At 41.5% G+C, this 16,766-nt stretch overlaps 3 protein-coding genes across 5 annotated transcripts in view; 1 reads left to right on the top strand and 2 right to left on the bottom strand.

The window, feature by feature from the left end:
• The window catches only part of galnt16 (UDP-N-acetyl-alpha-D-galactosamine:polypeptide N-acetylgalactosaminyltransferase 16), a 375,091-nt gene that overhangs the window by 156,449 nt on the left and 201,876 nt on the right, over positions 1 to 16,766 (bottom strand). The window lies entirely within an intron of this gene.
• Positions 1 to 16,766, bottom strand: part of zc2hc1c (zinc finger, C2HC-type containing 1C) — an 835,825-nt gene that overhangs the window by 738,371 nt on the left and 80,688 nt on the right. The window lies entirely within an intron of this gene.
• otofb (otoferlin b) overlaps positions 1 to 16,766 on the top strand; it is a 59,985-nt gene that overhangs the window by 25,941 nt on the left and 17,278 nt on the right. For all 3 annotated transcript variants that reach the window (NM_001442369.1, NM_001442370.1, NM_001442368.1), the window contains 17 exon segments: positions 1,176 to 1,295; positions 2,115 to 2,276; positions 3,582 to 3,744; positions 4,362 to 4,432; positions 5,612 to 5,641; positions 5,745 to 5,876; positions 6,836 to 6,893; positions 8,036 to 8,121; positions 8,954 to 9,097; positions 9,372 to 9,506; positions 10,527 to 10,654; positions 10,723 to 10,893; positions 11,854 to 12,014; positions 14,358 to 14,500; positions 14,575 to 14,663; positions 14,745 to 14,843; positions 15,108 to 15,349. In NM_001442369.1, the coding sequence (NP_001429298.1) occupies positions 1,176 to 1,295; positions 2,115 to 2,276; positions 3,582 to 3,744; positions 4,362 to 4,432; positions 5,612 to 5,641; positions 5,745 to 5,876; positions 6,836 to 6,893; positions 8,036 to 8,121; positions 8,954 to 9,097; positions 9,372 to 9,506; positions 10,527 to 10,654; positions 10,723 to 10,893; positions 11,854 to 12,014; positions 14,358 to 14,500; positions 14,575 to 14,663; positions 14,745 to 14,843; positions 15,108 to 15,349 (2,134 nt within the window).

Raw genomic sequence — 16,766 nt, 5'->3', positions numbered from 1 at the left:
CCCTACCTCTTCACCTTTCCCTCCATTGGGCGGCACGGTGGCCCAGTGATTAGCACTGTCGCCTCACAGCAAGAACGTCACCGGTTCTAGTCCTTTAACAGGCCGGTGGTCGTTTCTGTGTGTAGTTTGCATGTTCTTCCCGTGCTTGCGTGGGTTTTCCCCGGGTCCTCCGGTTTTCTCCCACATTCCAAAAACATGCACAAGTGAATTGATAAACCTAAATTTTGCACTACAGTTAATCTCTCACCATTAAGCATATCTTTTCATAGCATTCAACTTTTAGTCATCAGTTTTTATCAAGGGGGAGTTGTCGAGATCTACCTGAGCTCAAGGCTCCCCTCTCGCCCTCCTAACGGGAGGGAGCCCAGGGCTCAAGAACCTTTGAGCTCAGGGCTCTCTCCCGGGACAGCATGCCAAACTTGCTTATAATCAATCATCAGCTAAGTGTGAACTCTTGAAATCTTTAAAAAATGTCATTGCATAGGCAAATTAACTCTTAATTCTAAAGTCTCCTTTTCTCTCGTTTGTCGTTATGTTTGGTGAGTTGGTTTCACGTGATTTATGTTTCGAGTTTCCAAAGTCCATTAAGGGCAGTCCCTATGGCCAGTCCGCCCCTGGTGGGAGTTTTCCAGGAGTGATTGCTTTAAAGCACTGGAAGAATTTAGCGATTGAAATGGCCTGATCAGTGCCCTGACTACTGATCAATGGAGATGACTGAGATGCAAGTCTGTGTGTGCGCATATGTGACCCTAGACCACAAAACCAATCATAAGTGTCAAATATTTTTAAAATTGAATTTCATACATAATCTGGAACACTTTAATAAACATGTTTTTCATTGATGTGTAGTTTGTTAGGAGAAAATTTGGCCAGGATACAACTATATGAAAATCATCTTTAAAGTTGACCAAATTAAGTTCTTAGCAATGCTTGTTACTACTGAGATATTTATTTGTAATATTTTAACAGTAGGAAATGTACAAAATATCCTCATGGAACATGATATTTACACAATATTCTGATGGTTTTTGACATTAACAAAGTTTTTAATTTTGACCCATACTATGTATTTTTGGCTTTTGCCAAAAATATACCTGTGCAACATTAAGCTGGTTTTGTGGAGCAGGGTGAAATATATACATATACAAAAATATTAATGTATGATGATCTTTCAGATTGGACCAGGTGGAAAGGCTGACCTGCCGCCAATAGACGGACCTACAGATATCGACCGTGGCCCAATCCTGCCGGTGCCTATCGGCATTAGACCTGTCCTGAGTAAATACAGGATTGAGGTGAGCTGATCTTAATAGTAATGTTTCTGTTCAGGAATGACACCTACTGTAAACAAGATTTTAGATTGAAAAAGAAATACCCCTTATCCACACTTTAAAAAGAGCCTCAATTTTGGATGCAACTTGCAAAAAATTGAAGTGTATTCATTTGATAATTATTTTCAGGAGTACTGTAGTCTGAAGCACCAATTTGTGTTATGTTATTGACCTTAATGTTCATGCAAAAGCAGACATGACCATTGTAACTTACACGTATAACATCTTGTTACCTTGGTTGATGTTGTAAACTAGTATTACCTTGTCATATTTTTATAATTTTTTAAATGTATTGTCATAAACAGTGGTTTATAGGTCAAATTACTGTCGTTTGTTATTCTGTATCATTTATCTATAACCACATGGAAAAATGTACAAAAAATGTCTTGTTTTTAAAAATAAAATCTAAAATTTAAGAGAGATTTTCCTGAAAACTAGCAAAATAATCTGCCAACGGGTAAAGCAAAATGATCTAGTTTTTTTTTTAAGGAAAACTCACTTAATTTTGAGACAAGACAAAAAACTCTGCAGTGTAAAACGTTTATCCTACTCAGATGTTTATCGCTATGCACCTTTTCAAAATTGATGTGCATCTTTGCATGTCTATGAAGAATTTTTATGCGATAATCCAAAATGTGCATAAAAAATAGAAGTATAGAAAAATGGGTACTGATTCCCCCTGTAGAAAATGTATACCCCTTAAATGGCTAAAGTAACAAATGGACTCCTGAAATTATGAAATTGTCTGATTTAGCAATTGATGAAATAATATTCCTGGTTCAGGTTCTCTTTTGGGGTCTGAGGGACCTGAAGCGGGTGAATCTGGCTCAAGTGGACCGTCCCCGTGTTGACATTGAGTGCGCTGGGAAAGGCGTTCAGTCGTCGCTGATCCAGAACTACAAGAAAAACCCCAACTTCAGCACTCTGGTCAAGTGGTTTGAAGTGGTGAGTTGTACATGTTTGCATGTCCTCAAAACATACACTGAAATAAGTCCTCATATGATCACAAATGAAAATTGAATGTCATCTGGTGGTGATGTGTGGTACTGCACCCAACAAAATGTTATTGAAAGCTAATTTTTTGAGGTGTCAGTTTTAAATTTGGAATATAATTTGATCAGATATGTAGCTTTGATTTTTTCTGTCAATTTTAAGCTAAATCAATTTTTGTTAAACATGCATTATATGTAATATTTGAGCCGGCAGCTAGCTGTCTGCAACTCACATGGTCGCCAGCTGAAGCTAAGCAGGGCTGGGCCTGGTCAGTACCTGGATGGGAGACCACATGGGAAAGCTAGGTTGCTGCCGGAAGTGGTGTTAGTGAGACCAACAGGAGGCGCTCAACCTGTGGTCTGTGTGGGTCCTAATGCCCCAGTATAGTGATGGGTACTTTAAACTGCTCAGTGAGTGTCGACTTTCGGATGAGATGTTAAACTTAGGGCGCGACTCTCTATGGTCTAACGGTTTAACCCCGGCATCCTGACCAAATCTGCCCACTGGCCCCTGTCATCATGGATAACTGAAACTTTGTCGTACACCACGACCACCAAAAGGGTACCCTTTTGGCAGTGGAAATGCAAGTCTCATAAAGGTGACCCGTACTGTACCTCTCAGAGCAAACAGGCCATTATAGGATGTCACACCAGGTAAAACAAAACAAACAAACAAAAGATAAAAACGCAGTGTGAAATCCAGGTAAAAGCACATGGCCACGATAAGCTTGTAGTTTGCTTTTGAAACACTATCGGTTGGGTTTAGAGAAGGGAGTATGTGGATCAGTTGATCACAAAGGCCAGTTTCTAACAGACATACACAAGAAGGATATTAAAATGGCATGTATGACGAGCAAACGCAGCCCAACAACATATTTGAGAATGTCAAAATGTACACAGCGGCCTCTAGTGGATTTGTGAAAAACAATTCAAGCAGACGTCACCTCGGCTATGCAATTTGCGGGTCCTAAAAATGTAGCCCTGGGCATGTATGGCCAATGAGCTTGGGTTGTTTATATCCCAGGATCGGCATATTTATATTAATAATAATAATAATAATAATACATTTGATTTATAACGCACTTTTACAAATTACAAGATAAAACAAAAGGACAAGTTAAAATCAGCTACCAACTAAGATTCATTCAAAAACTAAAACAGCTATTTAAACGTTAAAAAATGCTCAAAAAGGTATGTTTTATGTTGATTTTGAGCGTTACTCTACAGTCATATGAAAGCATTGGTGTTTTTCCTTCAGGATCTGCCTGAGAATGAGCTCCTCCATCCTCCGCTGAACATCCGCGTGGTGGACTGCCGAGCGTTTGGCCGCTACACGCTGGTCGGCTCTCATGCCGTCACAACTCTGCGCAAGTTCATCTACAGGCCTGCAGACAAGAGTGTCAATAACTGGTCTGCTATGGGTGTGTAGAGAGCAGCTGTTAATGTCTGTCTAGTTAAATTATTTTCTTATTGCTTAGAACTTCCTGCATTACAATATAAAATTGGAAAACAGATTTAAACTATAATGCAGTGATCGTTGTTTGCTAATAACTACTGAATTTGCTAATAATATACTAAATGTTTCTTGCTCATAAAATCATTAGAATAGTTATAAGGATTTATTGTAACACATTTAGTTAATGTTAGTCAATGTATTTACAAACAATGACCAATGCATGTTTAGTATTTATTAATAGTAGTTCAACATTTACTAATACATTATTAAAGCCCAACGCTGCGCTGACGTACCATGAACTAATGATGAATGACTTTTTTTTCATTAACTACAGTAAAAAAAAATGTTGCTGCTTGTTCAAACTAATTACTTAAAATCAGCTGAAAAAACACAATATAGGGGCCAACTTAATTGCTTTATGTTAAATCCACTATTTTATGTATGATTCTTCAAATGAATGTAGCCTTGATGAGTTGATGACACTTTTGAAAAGTATTCTAAAATTACATTATTCCCTTTAACGTTATTTACATTTCTGAATCTAATCACAAGTAACGTGTGTGTTTTGTTCTCTTTCTGCAGAAGAGGTTGTGATCCACACAGAGCCTGAACCAGCAGTGAAGAAGATCGAGACAGTCGTCAAACTTGACTCGGTATGAAATTATTGAAAAATAATTAATAAAAATACAAAAAAAAAATACACTGACAACTAATTCTCATTAGAGTTTTAATTGGCAAGGGGCTCTATTTTGAAGATCTAGGTGCAAAGTCTAAAGCGCAGGGCACAAAAGTATCAAGGGCATGTCCAAATCCACCGGCCCTGGCGCATGGTCTAACAGGGTTGTCTTTATTTTATTAATGAGTTATGGGTGTGTTTTAGCATGACTACATTAAACCTATCAGAGTCTCATCTCTCATTCCCTTTAAAAGTTAGTTGTGTTGCACCATGGTGCATTTGCTATTTACATGGCGGACTTTGTAAAGTGTAAAAACTGAACGCTTTACTAGCGAGAAGCCAGTTAAACAGAGCATCTGCAGCGCTAGAATAAAGAACGAGCCTCCTCCATTCAGCCTCTTTACTTTTACTCTTTACTCCTATCTTGACCTTTAAAAAATTTCAAACTACATGTATTCCAACCAAATTAAAATAAATATGACTTTTCCAGAGGAAAAAATATTATAGGAATTACTATGAAAAAATCCTTCGCTATTTGCACCAGACACTTTCGTACATTCATTCCATATGTCTATAAAAACATTGTGCATTTCAGAGTGCGCCTCAAACAGGTGAGTGGAACTGACAAACCACCTCTAGAAACGTTCTCCACTCTATATGCACCGGACACTTTACTTTAACTCCATCTTACAAGGACTCAATAAGGAAAACAATGTTTTATTGTGAATATTCCAGAAGTCATGTTGCATTACTTATTCTCTTCAAACATATATCTTTTTTGCACAACAAATTGCACAATGTTGTTCTGTCTAAACGTATTTGTATAGTCTGTCTTAGCTTAGGTGTATAGTTAAGTATTTCTATATAGAATATGTATAGTTATATTAGCGCTCCAATAGGTTCGTTATTTAAAAGTTTAAAATAGCTCTTACGTCCAGCGTTGTGTTCATATATATGATTATGTTTATTCGTGTAGCACCGTGATCTTTTGTAGCACTTGATGTCTGCACATGTAACAGAATGACAATAAAGCTCAACTTGACTAGGCTTGAACATCACTTGGGAAATGTTTGAAAAAGAAATTAAATTTACAAGAGGGTTAATAAATTTGCCTTCAGTTGTATGCTTCAAGCTGATTCGTGCGTCTTATTTTCAGGCATCTGATGCTGTGGTCAAAGTTGATATGGTATGTACACAGATGACTTTTTTTTATTCTATTTTATACCTGCAGCACGTTTTAAACTGTCTTTAAGCATTTTGTGTCTGTGTGACCTGTGTGTGTTGAACAGCCGGATGATGAGAAGGGTGGGAAAGGTAAGAAGAAGCGTAAGAAGGGTGAAGAGGTGGAGGAAGAGGAACTGGATGAGAGCATGCTGGACTGGTGGTCCAAATACTTCGCCTCCATTGAGACTCTGAAAGAGGTGAGACATAGGCCCAATCCCAATTCTATTTTTGTACCCCTACCCATTCCCCTCGGCCCTTGAAACAGAGTGTGAAGGAGAAGGGCATCAAAATTTACCCCTTAGAAATGGGACAGCACTACAACACCTGCACACGTCAGCATATGTCATCGTGAGCTCTTACTTCACATGAGATCAGACGATCGCGACTGCTGTAGTTATTCCAGTTGCGTTACTTTTTAGTATTTCTCTCCAGGACATCACTGAAGGCATATATCATGTTATCATAACGATATAATGTGGCAAGAAGATCGTAACTGTACTGTGCATTTAAATCCTGGCCATATTTATCTATGTAAACACACCATAAACAAAATTAACATTATAGCAGAGACACTGTAAAAAGCTCATTCCCAGCCACTAGACTTTTCTGACAGGGTAATCGAGTATCATCGAGTGTCAGAATGTTGTGGGTCTGCTGTACAGGAGTTATTATGGATTACAGATCGCCAAATTTGTTTTTTATTTTAGCGTTTTTTTAAAAAGCATGACGATAAAACACGAACGCAGTTATGAATATATTAAAACATGAGCTTGTTTGTCATAAAAATTTGTAATAATGACAAATAAATACTCATTTGTGCATCTCCTGACTTCCGGCTGCAGCTATGCTGCCGTTATGGCTGGTGTATCCTGGGAAATTTTTTCACCCCTTAGTTTCGAGTGTGGTCCTGAAAAATCTCTTTTTTGAGAGGTATCTAGCCCTTCTCCTTAGCCCTACGCCTTCAAGCTAAAGAGAAGTGGGACACCCCTACCCCTTCACGTGAACGCGCAAAAGGGGTAAGGGGAAGGGCTAAGGGGTAGAATGGGGATTGGGCCATACTGTACACAAGCATCAAAAAGTTCAGATTTACAAGTAGATGCTTGGGCATTCATACAAAAAATAATTAATTAATGATTATGTTTTATGAACAATTTAGGCCATGAAGGCACAAGAAGCAGAAGCTGAAGAAAAAGAGGATTTTGAATCTGGAGATGGTGAGTTAACTGTATATTTTGAACTAGATTCACTTAAAGCAGGGCATCCTTAAAATGTCTTAAAGGGGACCTATTATGTTTCCTTTTACAACATCTCTAATGTCCCTAAAGTTTTAACATATAATGTTTTATAACTCTTTGAAACTTGCCCTTTTAAGCTTTGATCCTTAAGGCTCCTACACACCAGGAAGCTTTTCTTTTGCGTTTATCATCAGATGTTTTTCGGATTCAAACCCAATCGATTTTCACTGGCGTCGAGCAGAAAAGTATGCAAAATCACTCCTTGACATAAGATGGCGCTACATTACTTTAAGCTTCTGACACCCGCTTGTAACACAGAAGAAAAAGACAAAGTTGACACGCTTGTTGTTATGGATGGATAAAGTAGCAGCTCCATCTCTAGCGATGAAGAAGTGATTATTGTTCAGCAGTGCAATAAGCAGCTCCACGTTCATATCGCCTCCTGGCATTTTCTTCAATGTGCGCTCGCATTGACAGTTTTGCAATTGAGCGCCTCCAAGTGCTGATACTGTAACTTCGGCAGCTCTGTGCACATGATCAAAAGTGGCAATCTGATTGGTGGAGAATGTTTTGACGTGGCGCGTCAAAACAAAAACGAGCATGAATAGTTTTTTTAAATGACGCTTTTGCGTCTGGCGTTTTGCGCGTTGGTGTGCATGATCACATTGGCGCCCTATATTTAGTTACGAGACGTTAAACTTTGACGGAAAACGAGAGCAAAAAATGTCTCTGTGTGCACGGGCCTTAATTGTGGCATTTTGGTGACTGTTGCTTTAAATTCAAATGAGATTGTGCTCTTTTTAGAAGAGGGCGGAGCATCAAATGCCTGTGCAACAGCATAGTGGCAGATTCGAAAACAAGAATAGCGTCTTATGCATCTGATGACACGTACAAAGGGAGAATGTCAATCAAAGTGTTTCTGCAGACTGTTTTTATCAAGTGTGATTATAAAAAGTCAATTAATAATTTTTACCATTTATTTTTGACTATTGGCAAAGTTTTACTTGTGCAACATAAAGTTAGTGGTGTCACATGTAATTAGTTACTTTTCACCTATCCTCTATAATCCCATTTAGCAGTTTGCAAACCCATATTTTTTTCCCTTAATGGCACCACTGTAGGGAAGAAGAAGAGAGGAAAGAAGAGTAAAACCATACCTGGAGAAGCCGTGCCGGAGAAGAAGAAGCAGAAGATTGAAGAGTTCAAGGTTCATCTCTGTCCATCTTTCTAAGGGTGCTTTCACACTTGTACTTTTGGTCTGAACCCAGATTAATTTGACATCATAGTACGGTACGTTTAGCTAGTTTGAACGTGTCTTCTGAACTCGGGTGCACATGTAACCCTGCCAGTCCTACGCTATCCAACCCGCTCTGAGCTGGTATCGAACCGGCGACCTTCCGCATGGGAGTCGGGTGCTCTACCAAGGAGGCTAAAGACCATGGCCTCTAGCATCTGTCGCTAGAGCACCTTTAGAGGTCAGAGGAGTGAGGTTTACCAGCACAGCACACACTAGCTGGCCTCCGTTACACACACACCCCTAAACCTCACTCCAATCCGGGTCACGGCACCAATGTAACCCCGCCAGTCCTACGCTACCCAACCCGCTCCGAGCTGGTATCGAACCGGCGACCTTCCGCATGGGAGTTGGGTGCTCTACCAAGGAGGCTAAAGACCATGGCCTGCACAGCACACACTAGCCGGCCTCCGTGACACACACCCACGAATCGTACCTGAGTCCGCCTGAAAAAGGCTATCTGGGGTACGGACCACACAAACTCTGGTGTGGTTCACTTCTGGTATGAATGCAATCATATCAAATAATGGAAGTAAACCACCAACAGTACAACAAACTATCATTTTCAAAATGTCAATTTGTGTGTGTGTGTGTGTCTGTGTATCACGTTCTGTACCTTGATGACAAGCGGGACTAAGCCAGGGCAATCGAACATGGGTACAGTCCAGGCAATTGAACCAAGTTTAAAAGCACCCTAACAGCAAATGTGCACTTGAGCAGGGAATGAAGCTGTTTTCTTCTGCAGGTGTACAACCGAGAGCTGGAGTATGAATATAACCAGTTTGAGGACTGGCTTCACACCTTCAACCTTCACAGGGGGAAGTGCTCAGACGATGCGGACGTGGATCAGAATGCAGCTGATGAAGACAGACTCATTGGCAAGTTCAAGGTCTGTTCACATTTGTTGTCCAAGGAACATATGATCTGACAGGCAGAATACAACTGTTTTATTAAGTAGACACAGTTTCAGGTTGTTTAGGTGTTTGTAATGTCCCACATTATCACACACAAACTTAGTAGTTGTCCCACATAAGGTTCCCACATAAATCAAATATTTGGTTTGGGTTAATCATGAGGCGGATTTCTGATTCTCTGTTTGCTTCTACCAAAAAAACAATCAAAGTGGTCCAAGTACTTTCCTCTGTTGTCTGTGTTTACTGTAGGGCTCCTTGTGTATCTACAAAGTCTCCTCAGATGATATGTCCAGAGACATGGGCTTTGACTCCAACATGGGAATGTTCCAGAACATCCCACACAACGATCCAATAAACGTGCTTGTCCGAATCTACGTGGTCCGGGTATGCAGCACTACAGCAGCACACACTTCATAGCAGCGGTCACCAAACTTGTTCCTGGAGGGCCGGTGTGCTACAGAGTTTAGCTCAAACTCTAATCAAACACACCACCTGAACAAGCTAATCAAGGTCTTAAGCTGGGGTCACACTAGAGTTTGAGCTAGTGAAAATCTGTCGTACGGCGCAGGATTAAACAAGATGATTAGACATTTAAAAACCGAGTGATTGCTCCATATTTTAAATTTCAGTACACAGAAGTTATGTTTTGATCTTTTATTGAGCTCATGCAATCGTGTAATGCGAATTTGCCAACCCAGGCTCATTGTGGAAACGTAGTCCCGTGGACGTTTCTGGAGACCGCGGAATACATCCCGGCGGGTACGTACGGCTGCAGTTTTTGTTTTCGCGAATCCGCGAGAGGCCGCTGTTGCGTGCTTTTTCGCACCTGATTGCTGGAGCTGCTCTTCCCCGGACTCGAAACCAGTCGCCGTCATCGACCCCTCTCCGCATCTCGAGCCTGCCGACGTACACGCTGAGCTGAGTGGACAAACAGGTTGCAGCGGGGAAGCCCTCCACAAGGAGGTAAGGCAAGCGCGAGATGGAACAGCGTCACACTGCCCCGCAGTGTTCGCTTGAAAAAAATTAACGCGGCCGTACGTACCCCCCGTGACGTATTCCGCTGTCTCCAGAAACGTCAGTGGGACTACGTTTTCAGAATGAGCTTGGGTTGGATTTTGCAGGTCAGAGTTCACCAAGCTTGATCTTGGCAACATAGAGACATGCCAAACAGTTCGCACAAGCTTGTGTTTCTGGTCTGCCGCATTCGCAGGCATATGAATGGAAGTCCATGGGGCGAAAAGTGTATCGTGACCGAAGCTTTTTAGGTATAGTTGAAACTTTCAAGCAGGAATGTTGAGGCAAGACAGAACTAAACTCTGCACCAACCCCCCAGGACAGTGATCGATCACCCCTAATCTTTCGGGCTCATCTTCTAAACTCATTCAAGGTGTTTGTTTGTCTCAGGCGACAGATCTGCACCCTGCAGACATCAATGGAAAGGCTGATCCATACATCGCCATCAAGCTTGGAAAGTCCGAAATCAAGGACAAGGAGAATTACATCTCAAAACAGCTCAACCCTGTGTTTGGAAAGTCAGTATATGAAGATTGGGAATGGGATTAACATTATCAGTATTCCTATTAATGTTAAACTCCTGCAGGTCGTTTGATGTTGAAGCAACTCTCCCAATGGACTCCACCCTCACTGTGTCCATCTATGACTGGGATTTGGTGGGAACTGATGACCTGATCGGCGAGACTAAGATTGACTTGGAGAACCGTTTCTACAGCAAACACAGAGCCACATGTGGCATCAGCTCCACCTACGCCATGTATGCAAACTAGATTGTTTAATCCATCCATCCTTCTATCCATCCTTCTATCCATCCATCCTTCTATCTATCTATCCATCCATCCATCCATCCATCCATCCATCCATCCATCCATCCATCTCTATCTATCTATCTATCTATCTATCTATCTATCTATCTATCTATCTATCTATCTATCTATCTATCTATCCATCCATCCATCCATCCATCCCTCCTTCCATCCATCCATCCATCCATCCTTCTATCTATCTATCTATCTATCTATCTATCTATCTATCTATCTATCCATCCATCCATCCATCCATCCATCCATCCATCCATCCATCCATCCATCCATCCATCCATCCATCCATCTATCTGTCGTTCTATCTATCTTTCTATCTATCTATCTATCCATCCATCCATCCGTCCGTCCGTCCGTCTGTCTGTCCGTTTGTCTGTCTGTCTGTATATTTGTCTATTTATTTGTTTGTCTATCTATCTGTCTGCCTGTCTATCAGTATGTCTGTCTCAAACATGTTAGCAGTGTGATAAAACCTACAAGCAACTTCATAGCAACATCATAGCAGTATTGCAACACCCCAGCAACTAAACAGACTATCCCAGCAACCACATAGAAACCGCACAGAAAAATTCTAGCAACTACCCTACCAGCAAATACCTAGCAAATGCCATACAATTGTCATTACCATCGCACAGAATGCCCTACAGTATAGTAGTCACCCAGCAATCTGTCAGAGAAACTGAAAACACATTCACATTTTGAGTTTTAAAATTTTTTCAGCTAGGCTTCATTCGTTTGGCACATCGAGCAAAGTGCTTTGTTGAATTTCGCAACTTGTGCTACAATAAAAACATACAGACATTGAAAAAATAAACCCAATCAGGGGTAACAAGAACTAACAGGATGACTCTTACAGGCTTCAGAAAAGGTAACATTTTCCCATTTCTCTCTATTAGTCATGGCTATAATGTATGGCGGGACCCATTGAAGCCATCGCACATCCTTGCCAAACTCTGCAAAGATGGAAAGATAGATGCACCGCAGTATGGCCCAGGTGGAAGAGTGAAAGTGACGAACAGAGTTTACACAGGGCCAACTGAAGTCGAGGATGAAAATGGTATGTGTGTTTTTATAAATAGGAAACGAATATGCATAAATCAAAGCTGATGATGGTTGTTTTGGTAGATTAGTAATAGATCTCACATTAATCTGTGCTGACTGATGTGAGTTATTTTATTTTATTATCTCTTAGATACTGATATAATTTTTATTTTCTTTTATTAATATTAATAAATTATTTTTTATTACTCTGTGGACTATTATGTTCCTCCTGGATCCGAGGTTCAACTATTGGCCGGATCCTTCTCTCCAGTACCCTTGCATAGCCTTTTCCAGGGAGGCTGAGGAGTGTGATTCCCTATAGTTGCAACACACCCTCCGGCCCCCCTTCTTAAAAATGGGAACCACCACCCCAGTTGCCTAGTCCTGAGGTACTGTCTCCGACTTCCATGTGATATTTTAGAGACGTGTCAGCCAAGACAGCCCCACAATATCCAGTGACTTGAGATACACATGGTGTATCTAATCCACCCCTGCTGCTTTGCCACTACAGAGTTTGCAAACTACCTCTGTGACCTCAGCTTGGGTTATAGATGAGTCCACCCCTGCTTCCCCAGTCTATGCTTCCTCAATGGAAGACATGTTAGTGTGGTTGAGGAGATCCTCAAATTATTTTTTCCACCATCTGACAACATCCCCAGTTGAGGTAAACAGCTCCTCATTTCTTCTGTAAACCATGTTGGTTTGAAACTGGTTTTCCCTTTTAAGGTGCCGGATGGTTTGCCTAAATCTCTGTGAGGCCGACTGGTAGTCTTTCGCCATGGTCTCCTCAAACTCTTCCCAGGCCTGAGTTTTTGTTTTCACAACCACCCAAGTTGCAGTACCTGTTGGTACTCATCAGCTGCCTTGGGAGTTTTACAAGCCAACCAAGCATTGTAGGGGTAATTTATTTAAATTAACGGCATCCCTGACTTTCAGTGTCCACCAACGGGTTTGTGGATTGCCGCCTTGACAAATACCACAGGCCTTACAGCCACAACCACTCGGTCCCTTCAGGATCTGGTCAAAGCTCTTCCAGTGGTAAGAGTTGAAAATCCCAGTTACTTGTGGTTCAGCTAGACATTCCCAGAGGACCCTCACAATATGTTTTATGCCTGCTAGGTCTGTCAAGCTTTCCCCTCTGCCAAGGAATCGGACTCACCACCAGGTGGTGATCAGTTGACGGCTCTGCACCTCTCTTTACCTGAGTGTCCAAGACATACAATCGAAGATCTGATGATACAACCACAAAGTCAGTCTTTGACCTCTGCCCTAGGATGTAATGGTGTCATGTGCACTGATGGACACCCTTGTGCTTGAACATGACGTTTGTTATGGACAAACTGTGATAAGCACAGAGGTCTGACAACAGACACCACTTAGATTCAGATGAGGAAGGCTGTTCCTCCCAATCACAGCTCTCCAGGTATCACTGTCATTACCCACGTGGCCATTAAAGTCCCCCAGTAGAACAAAACCTTCCAGCACCCCTCCCATGGACCCCAAGAATGCCAGGTACTCTGCGCTGGTGTTTAGCCTGTAGGCACAAACTACAGTGAGAAAAATATACCTGACTCAAAGGCCAGAGAGGCGACCCTCTCGTTCACCAAGGAAAACACCAACACATGGCGGCTCAGTTGGGGAGCTGTAAACAAGCCCACACCAGCCCACTGCCTCTCTTCATGCGCATCTCCAGAGTAGAAGAAAGTCCAGCCCTTAAGAAGTTGAGTTCCAGAACCCATGTTGTGCATTAAAGTGAACCCAATTATTTTGAGTCAGTACTGTTTAACCTGCCAAACAAGCTCAGGCTCCTTCCTTGAGGTGACTTTCCATATGCTGAGAGCCAGTTTCTCTGCCTGACGATCAGGTTGTTGTCCTAACCTTTGACCACCACTCATTACACAAGGGTGGTGGTTTGCGGATAATAGCCTGCAGGACGATGCTCGAACATCGCTTCTTCAGCCTGAGTCTGGCTGGGTTCCATTGGATAAAACCCTGCCACCAGGAGCTCCAGCCCCAACCTCAGGACTACCTCCAGGGTGGGGCCCTGTTTTTGCCATGAAGGGCAACACCACAGTCCACAGTGTTTTTGCACTCATAAAGGGGTTTTTAAACCACACTTAGTCTGACCTGTCAGCTAAGACCTTTTTACCTTGGGAGACTCTACCAAGGGCATTAGCCCTCGACAACATAGCTCTTAGGATCGCTCAGGCTCTCAAACCCCTCCACCACTATAAGGTGGTGGTTCATTCCAAGAATTCCATATTGAAATAAAAAACCATGATAAAAATAATAAAAGAAAACAAATTTAGTAATTTTGAAAAACATGAAGCTTATACGAGTGCTCCTGTTTGTACATCAGGACTAAAGAAACAGACGGATGAGCATTTAGCTCTTGCTGTACTGAACCACTGGGAAGATATTCCTCGGATCGGCTGTAAACTGGTTCCAGAACACATGGAGACAAGACCTCTCCTGAATCCAGATAAACCTGGGATTGAACAGGTCAGGAAAACATCACACAGGTAGCACTGTTTTGTGATGAAACACTGATGAATGTGAATGTGTGTGTGATATAGGGGAGGATTGAGATGTGGGTAGACATGTTCCCCAAGGACATGTCTGCGCCTGGACCTGCTCTAGATATCTCACCGAGGAAGCCAAAGAAGTAGGAAACGCTTAAGTTTTATTTGACATATTACAGGTGAATATTAATATTATGATTAAAATATGTGTTCCACATTGACAGATTTGAGCTCAGGGTGATCGTGTGGAACACAGACGAAGTCGTTCTTGAGGACGATGACATTTTCACTGGAGAAAAATCAAGTGACATCTTTGTTAGAGGGTATGAGATCTTCTGTACATTGGTATGCATTTACACCACTGAAGTTTTGGATTCTGAGCGAGCTGGTTTTCTGAAGTAAATCCCAACTTGGACTTGATGATAAATCTGGCTTATTTATTTACAAGTTTGTGGGCATTAGTGTAGTTGCTGTAATGTGGTGTGCATTTCACTAGTCGGACTGTACCTTGCATTTGTTTCATACAAATTATGAAACATTTGTTTACAATCAGAAATGTAATGTATTGTGTAACTTGTCACCAACAGATGGCTGAAAGGCCAACAAGAGGATAAGCAGGACACAGATGTCCACTATCACTCACTGACGGGAGAGGGAAATTTCAACTGGCGCTTCATTTATCCTTTCGACTACCTGCAGGCCGAAGAGAAAATTGTCATCTCCAAGAAAGAGTCCATGTTTTCTTGGGATGAGACTGAGTACAAAATTCCTGCTCGACTGAACTTGCAAGTGTGGGATGCAGATCATTTCTCTGCTGACGACTTCTTGGGTGTGCTGTTTTACAATGTTTTTACAGTGGATAGTCAATCTATGTACACTTTTAATTAGGGCTATGATAATAAATTGACTCATTGCGACTGTTGGATAGTTTTTAGATTATCAGAATGCATTATGTTTTTCTCATGGATAGATTTTGAGCTTAATTTCTAATAGCAGACGTCACTCTATACTAGGTTTTAACAGCAGACGGCGTTCTAGGCTAGCTTTAATAGCAGATGACACTCTGGGGCTGTTTCTCAATTCCAAGAACGCAGAGAATGGACTTGCGTTCTTGTAGAGTGCGGTCTTGCCAGGTGTCCTCGGAAGAACGAACTCAGGAGACCGCGAGGGCAGAGAACGCGTCCTTTGAGAAATGGGATGCTGCGTTCTTCCTGATGGTCACGTGACCTTCACGCGTTTTAAATGGAAATTATTTAAACATTACAGCCTTCATACAACGATTTATTGTTTCCCCCCTCTTCAAAATATATACTTTGCATAAAAACATTTTAAATATACTCTGCACAATATAAATAAAACAAATTTTAATACGAATTTCATCAAACAAACACAATTAATGTGTTTATTCCTTTATTAAGATGTTCATGTTAATGTTTACCTTCACCGTTTCATTTAGGGAAACTCCTGAGGTAAATAAGTAATATCTCTGAACTTTAATAATAAATCTAAATAAAAAGCTGCGCTTCCCACCTCCAGTCGCAATGACTTCTGGGACTTCCAGAGCGAGCTCGCTGTTGAAGTCTGCATCGGTGCGTCCTCGATTTCAAGAACACATCCGGGAAGTTTCACGCGTCCTCCGTACTTGCGGTCTTGAGTATTGGAACTGAACTTAGGCAGCTGATGATGACGTTTCACGAGAACACGAGGACGCAAGACCGCTGAAGAACGCATATTGAGAAACAGCCTGGGTTAGTTTTTGACAGCAAGCGGTGGTTTAGTCTGGCTTTTACCAGCAGACGGCACTCTAGACTAGTTTTTAACAGCAGGCAGTGCTCTAGGCTAGTTTTAATAGCAGATAGCACTCAAGGCTTGTTTTTGACTGCAGATGGCGATCCAAGCCAGTTTTTGACAGCAAACAGTGCTTTAGGCTGGTTTTAAACAGCAGACAGTGTTCTAGGCTAGTTTTAGCAGATGGCAGTTTAGGCTAGTTTTACCAGAAGATGGCAGTCTAGGCTAGTTTTAGCAGTAGATAGCACTTTATGCTTGTTTTTAACAGAAGATTGGACTCCTGACTAGTGTTTAACTGGAGATGGCACTCAGTTTAGGCTAGTTTTACTAGCAGACGGCACTCTAGCTTGGTTTCAATAGCAGATAGCACTTTAAGCTAGTTTTTGACAGTAGATGGCAGTCTAGGCTAGTTTTTTTGCAGCAGATGGCAGTTTAGGCTAGTTTTAACAGCAGACGGT

This window comes from Danio rerio, chromosome 17 (genome assembly GCF_052040795.2).
Source record: "Danio rerio strain M-AB ecotype USA chromosome 17, GRCz13ab, whole genome shotgun sequence".
Lineage (NCBI taxonomy): Eukaryota > Metazoa > Chordata > Actinopteri > Cypriniformes > Danionidae > Danio > Danio rerio.
The sequence above is the reverse complement of the archived record's forward strand: the minus strand, read 5'-3'. Positions and strand labels throughout refer to the sequence as shown.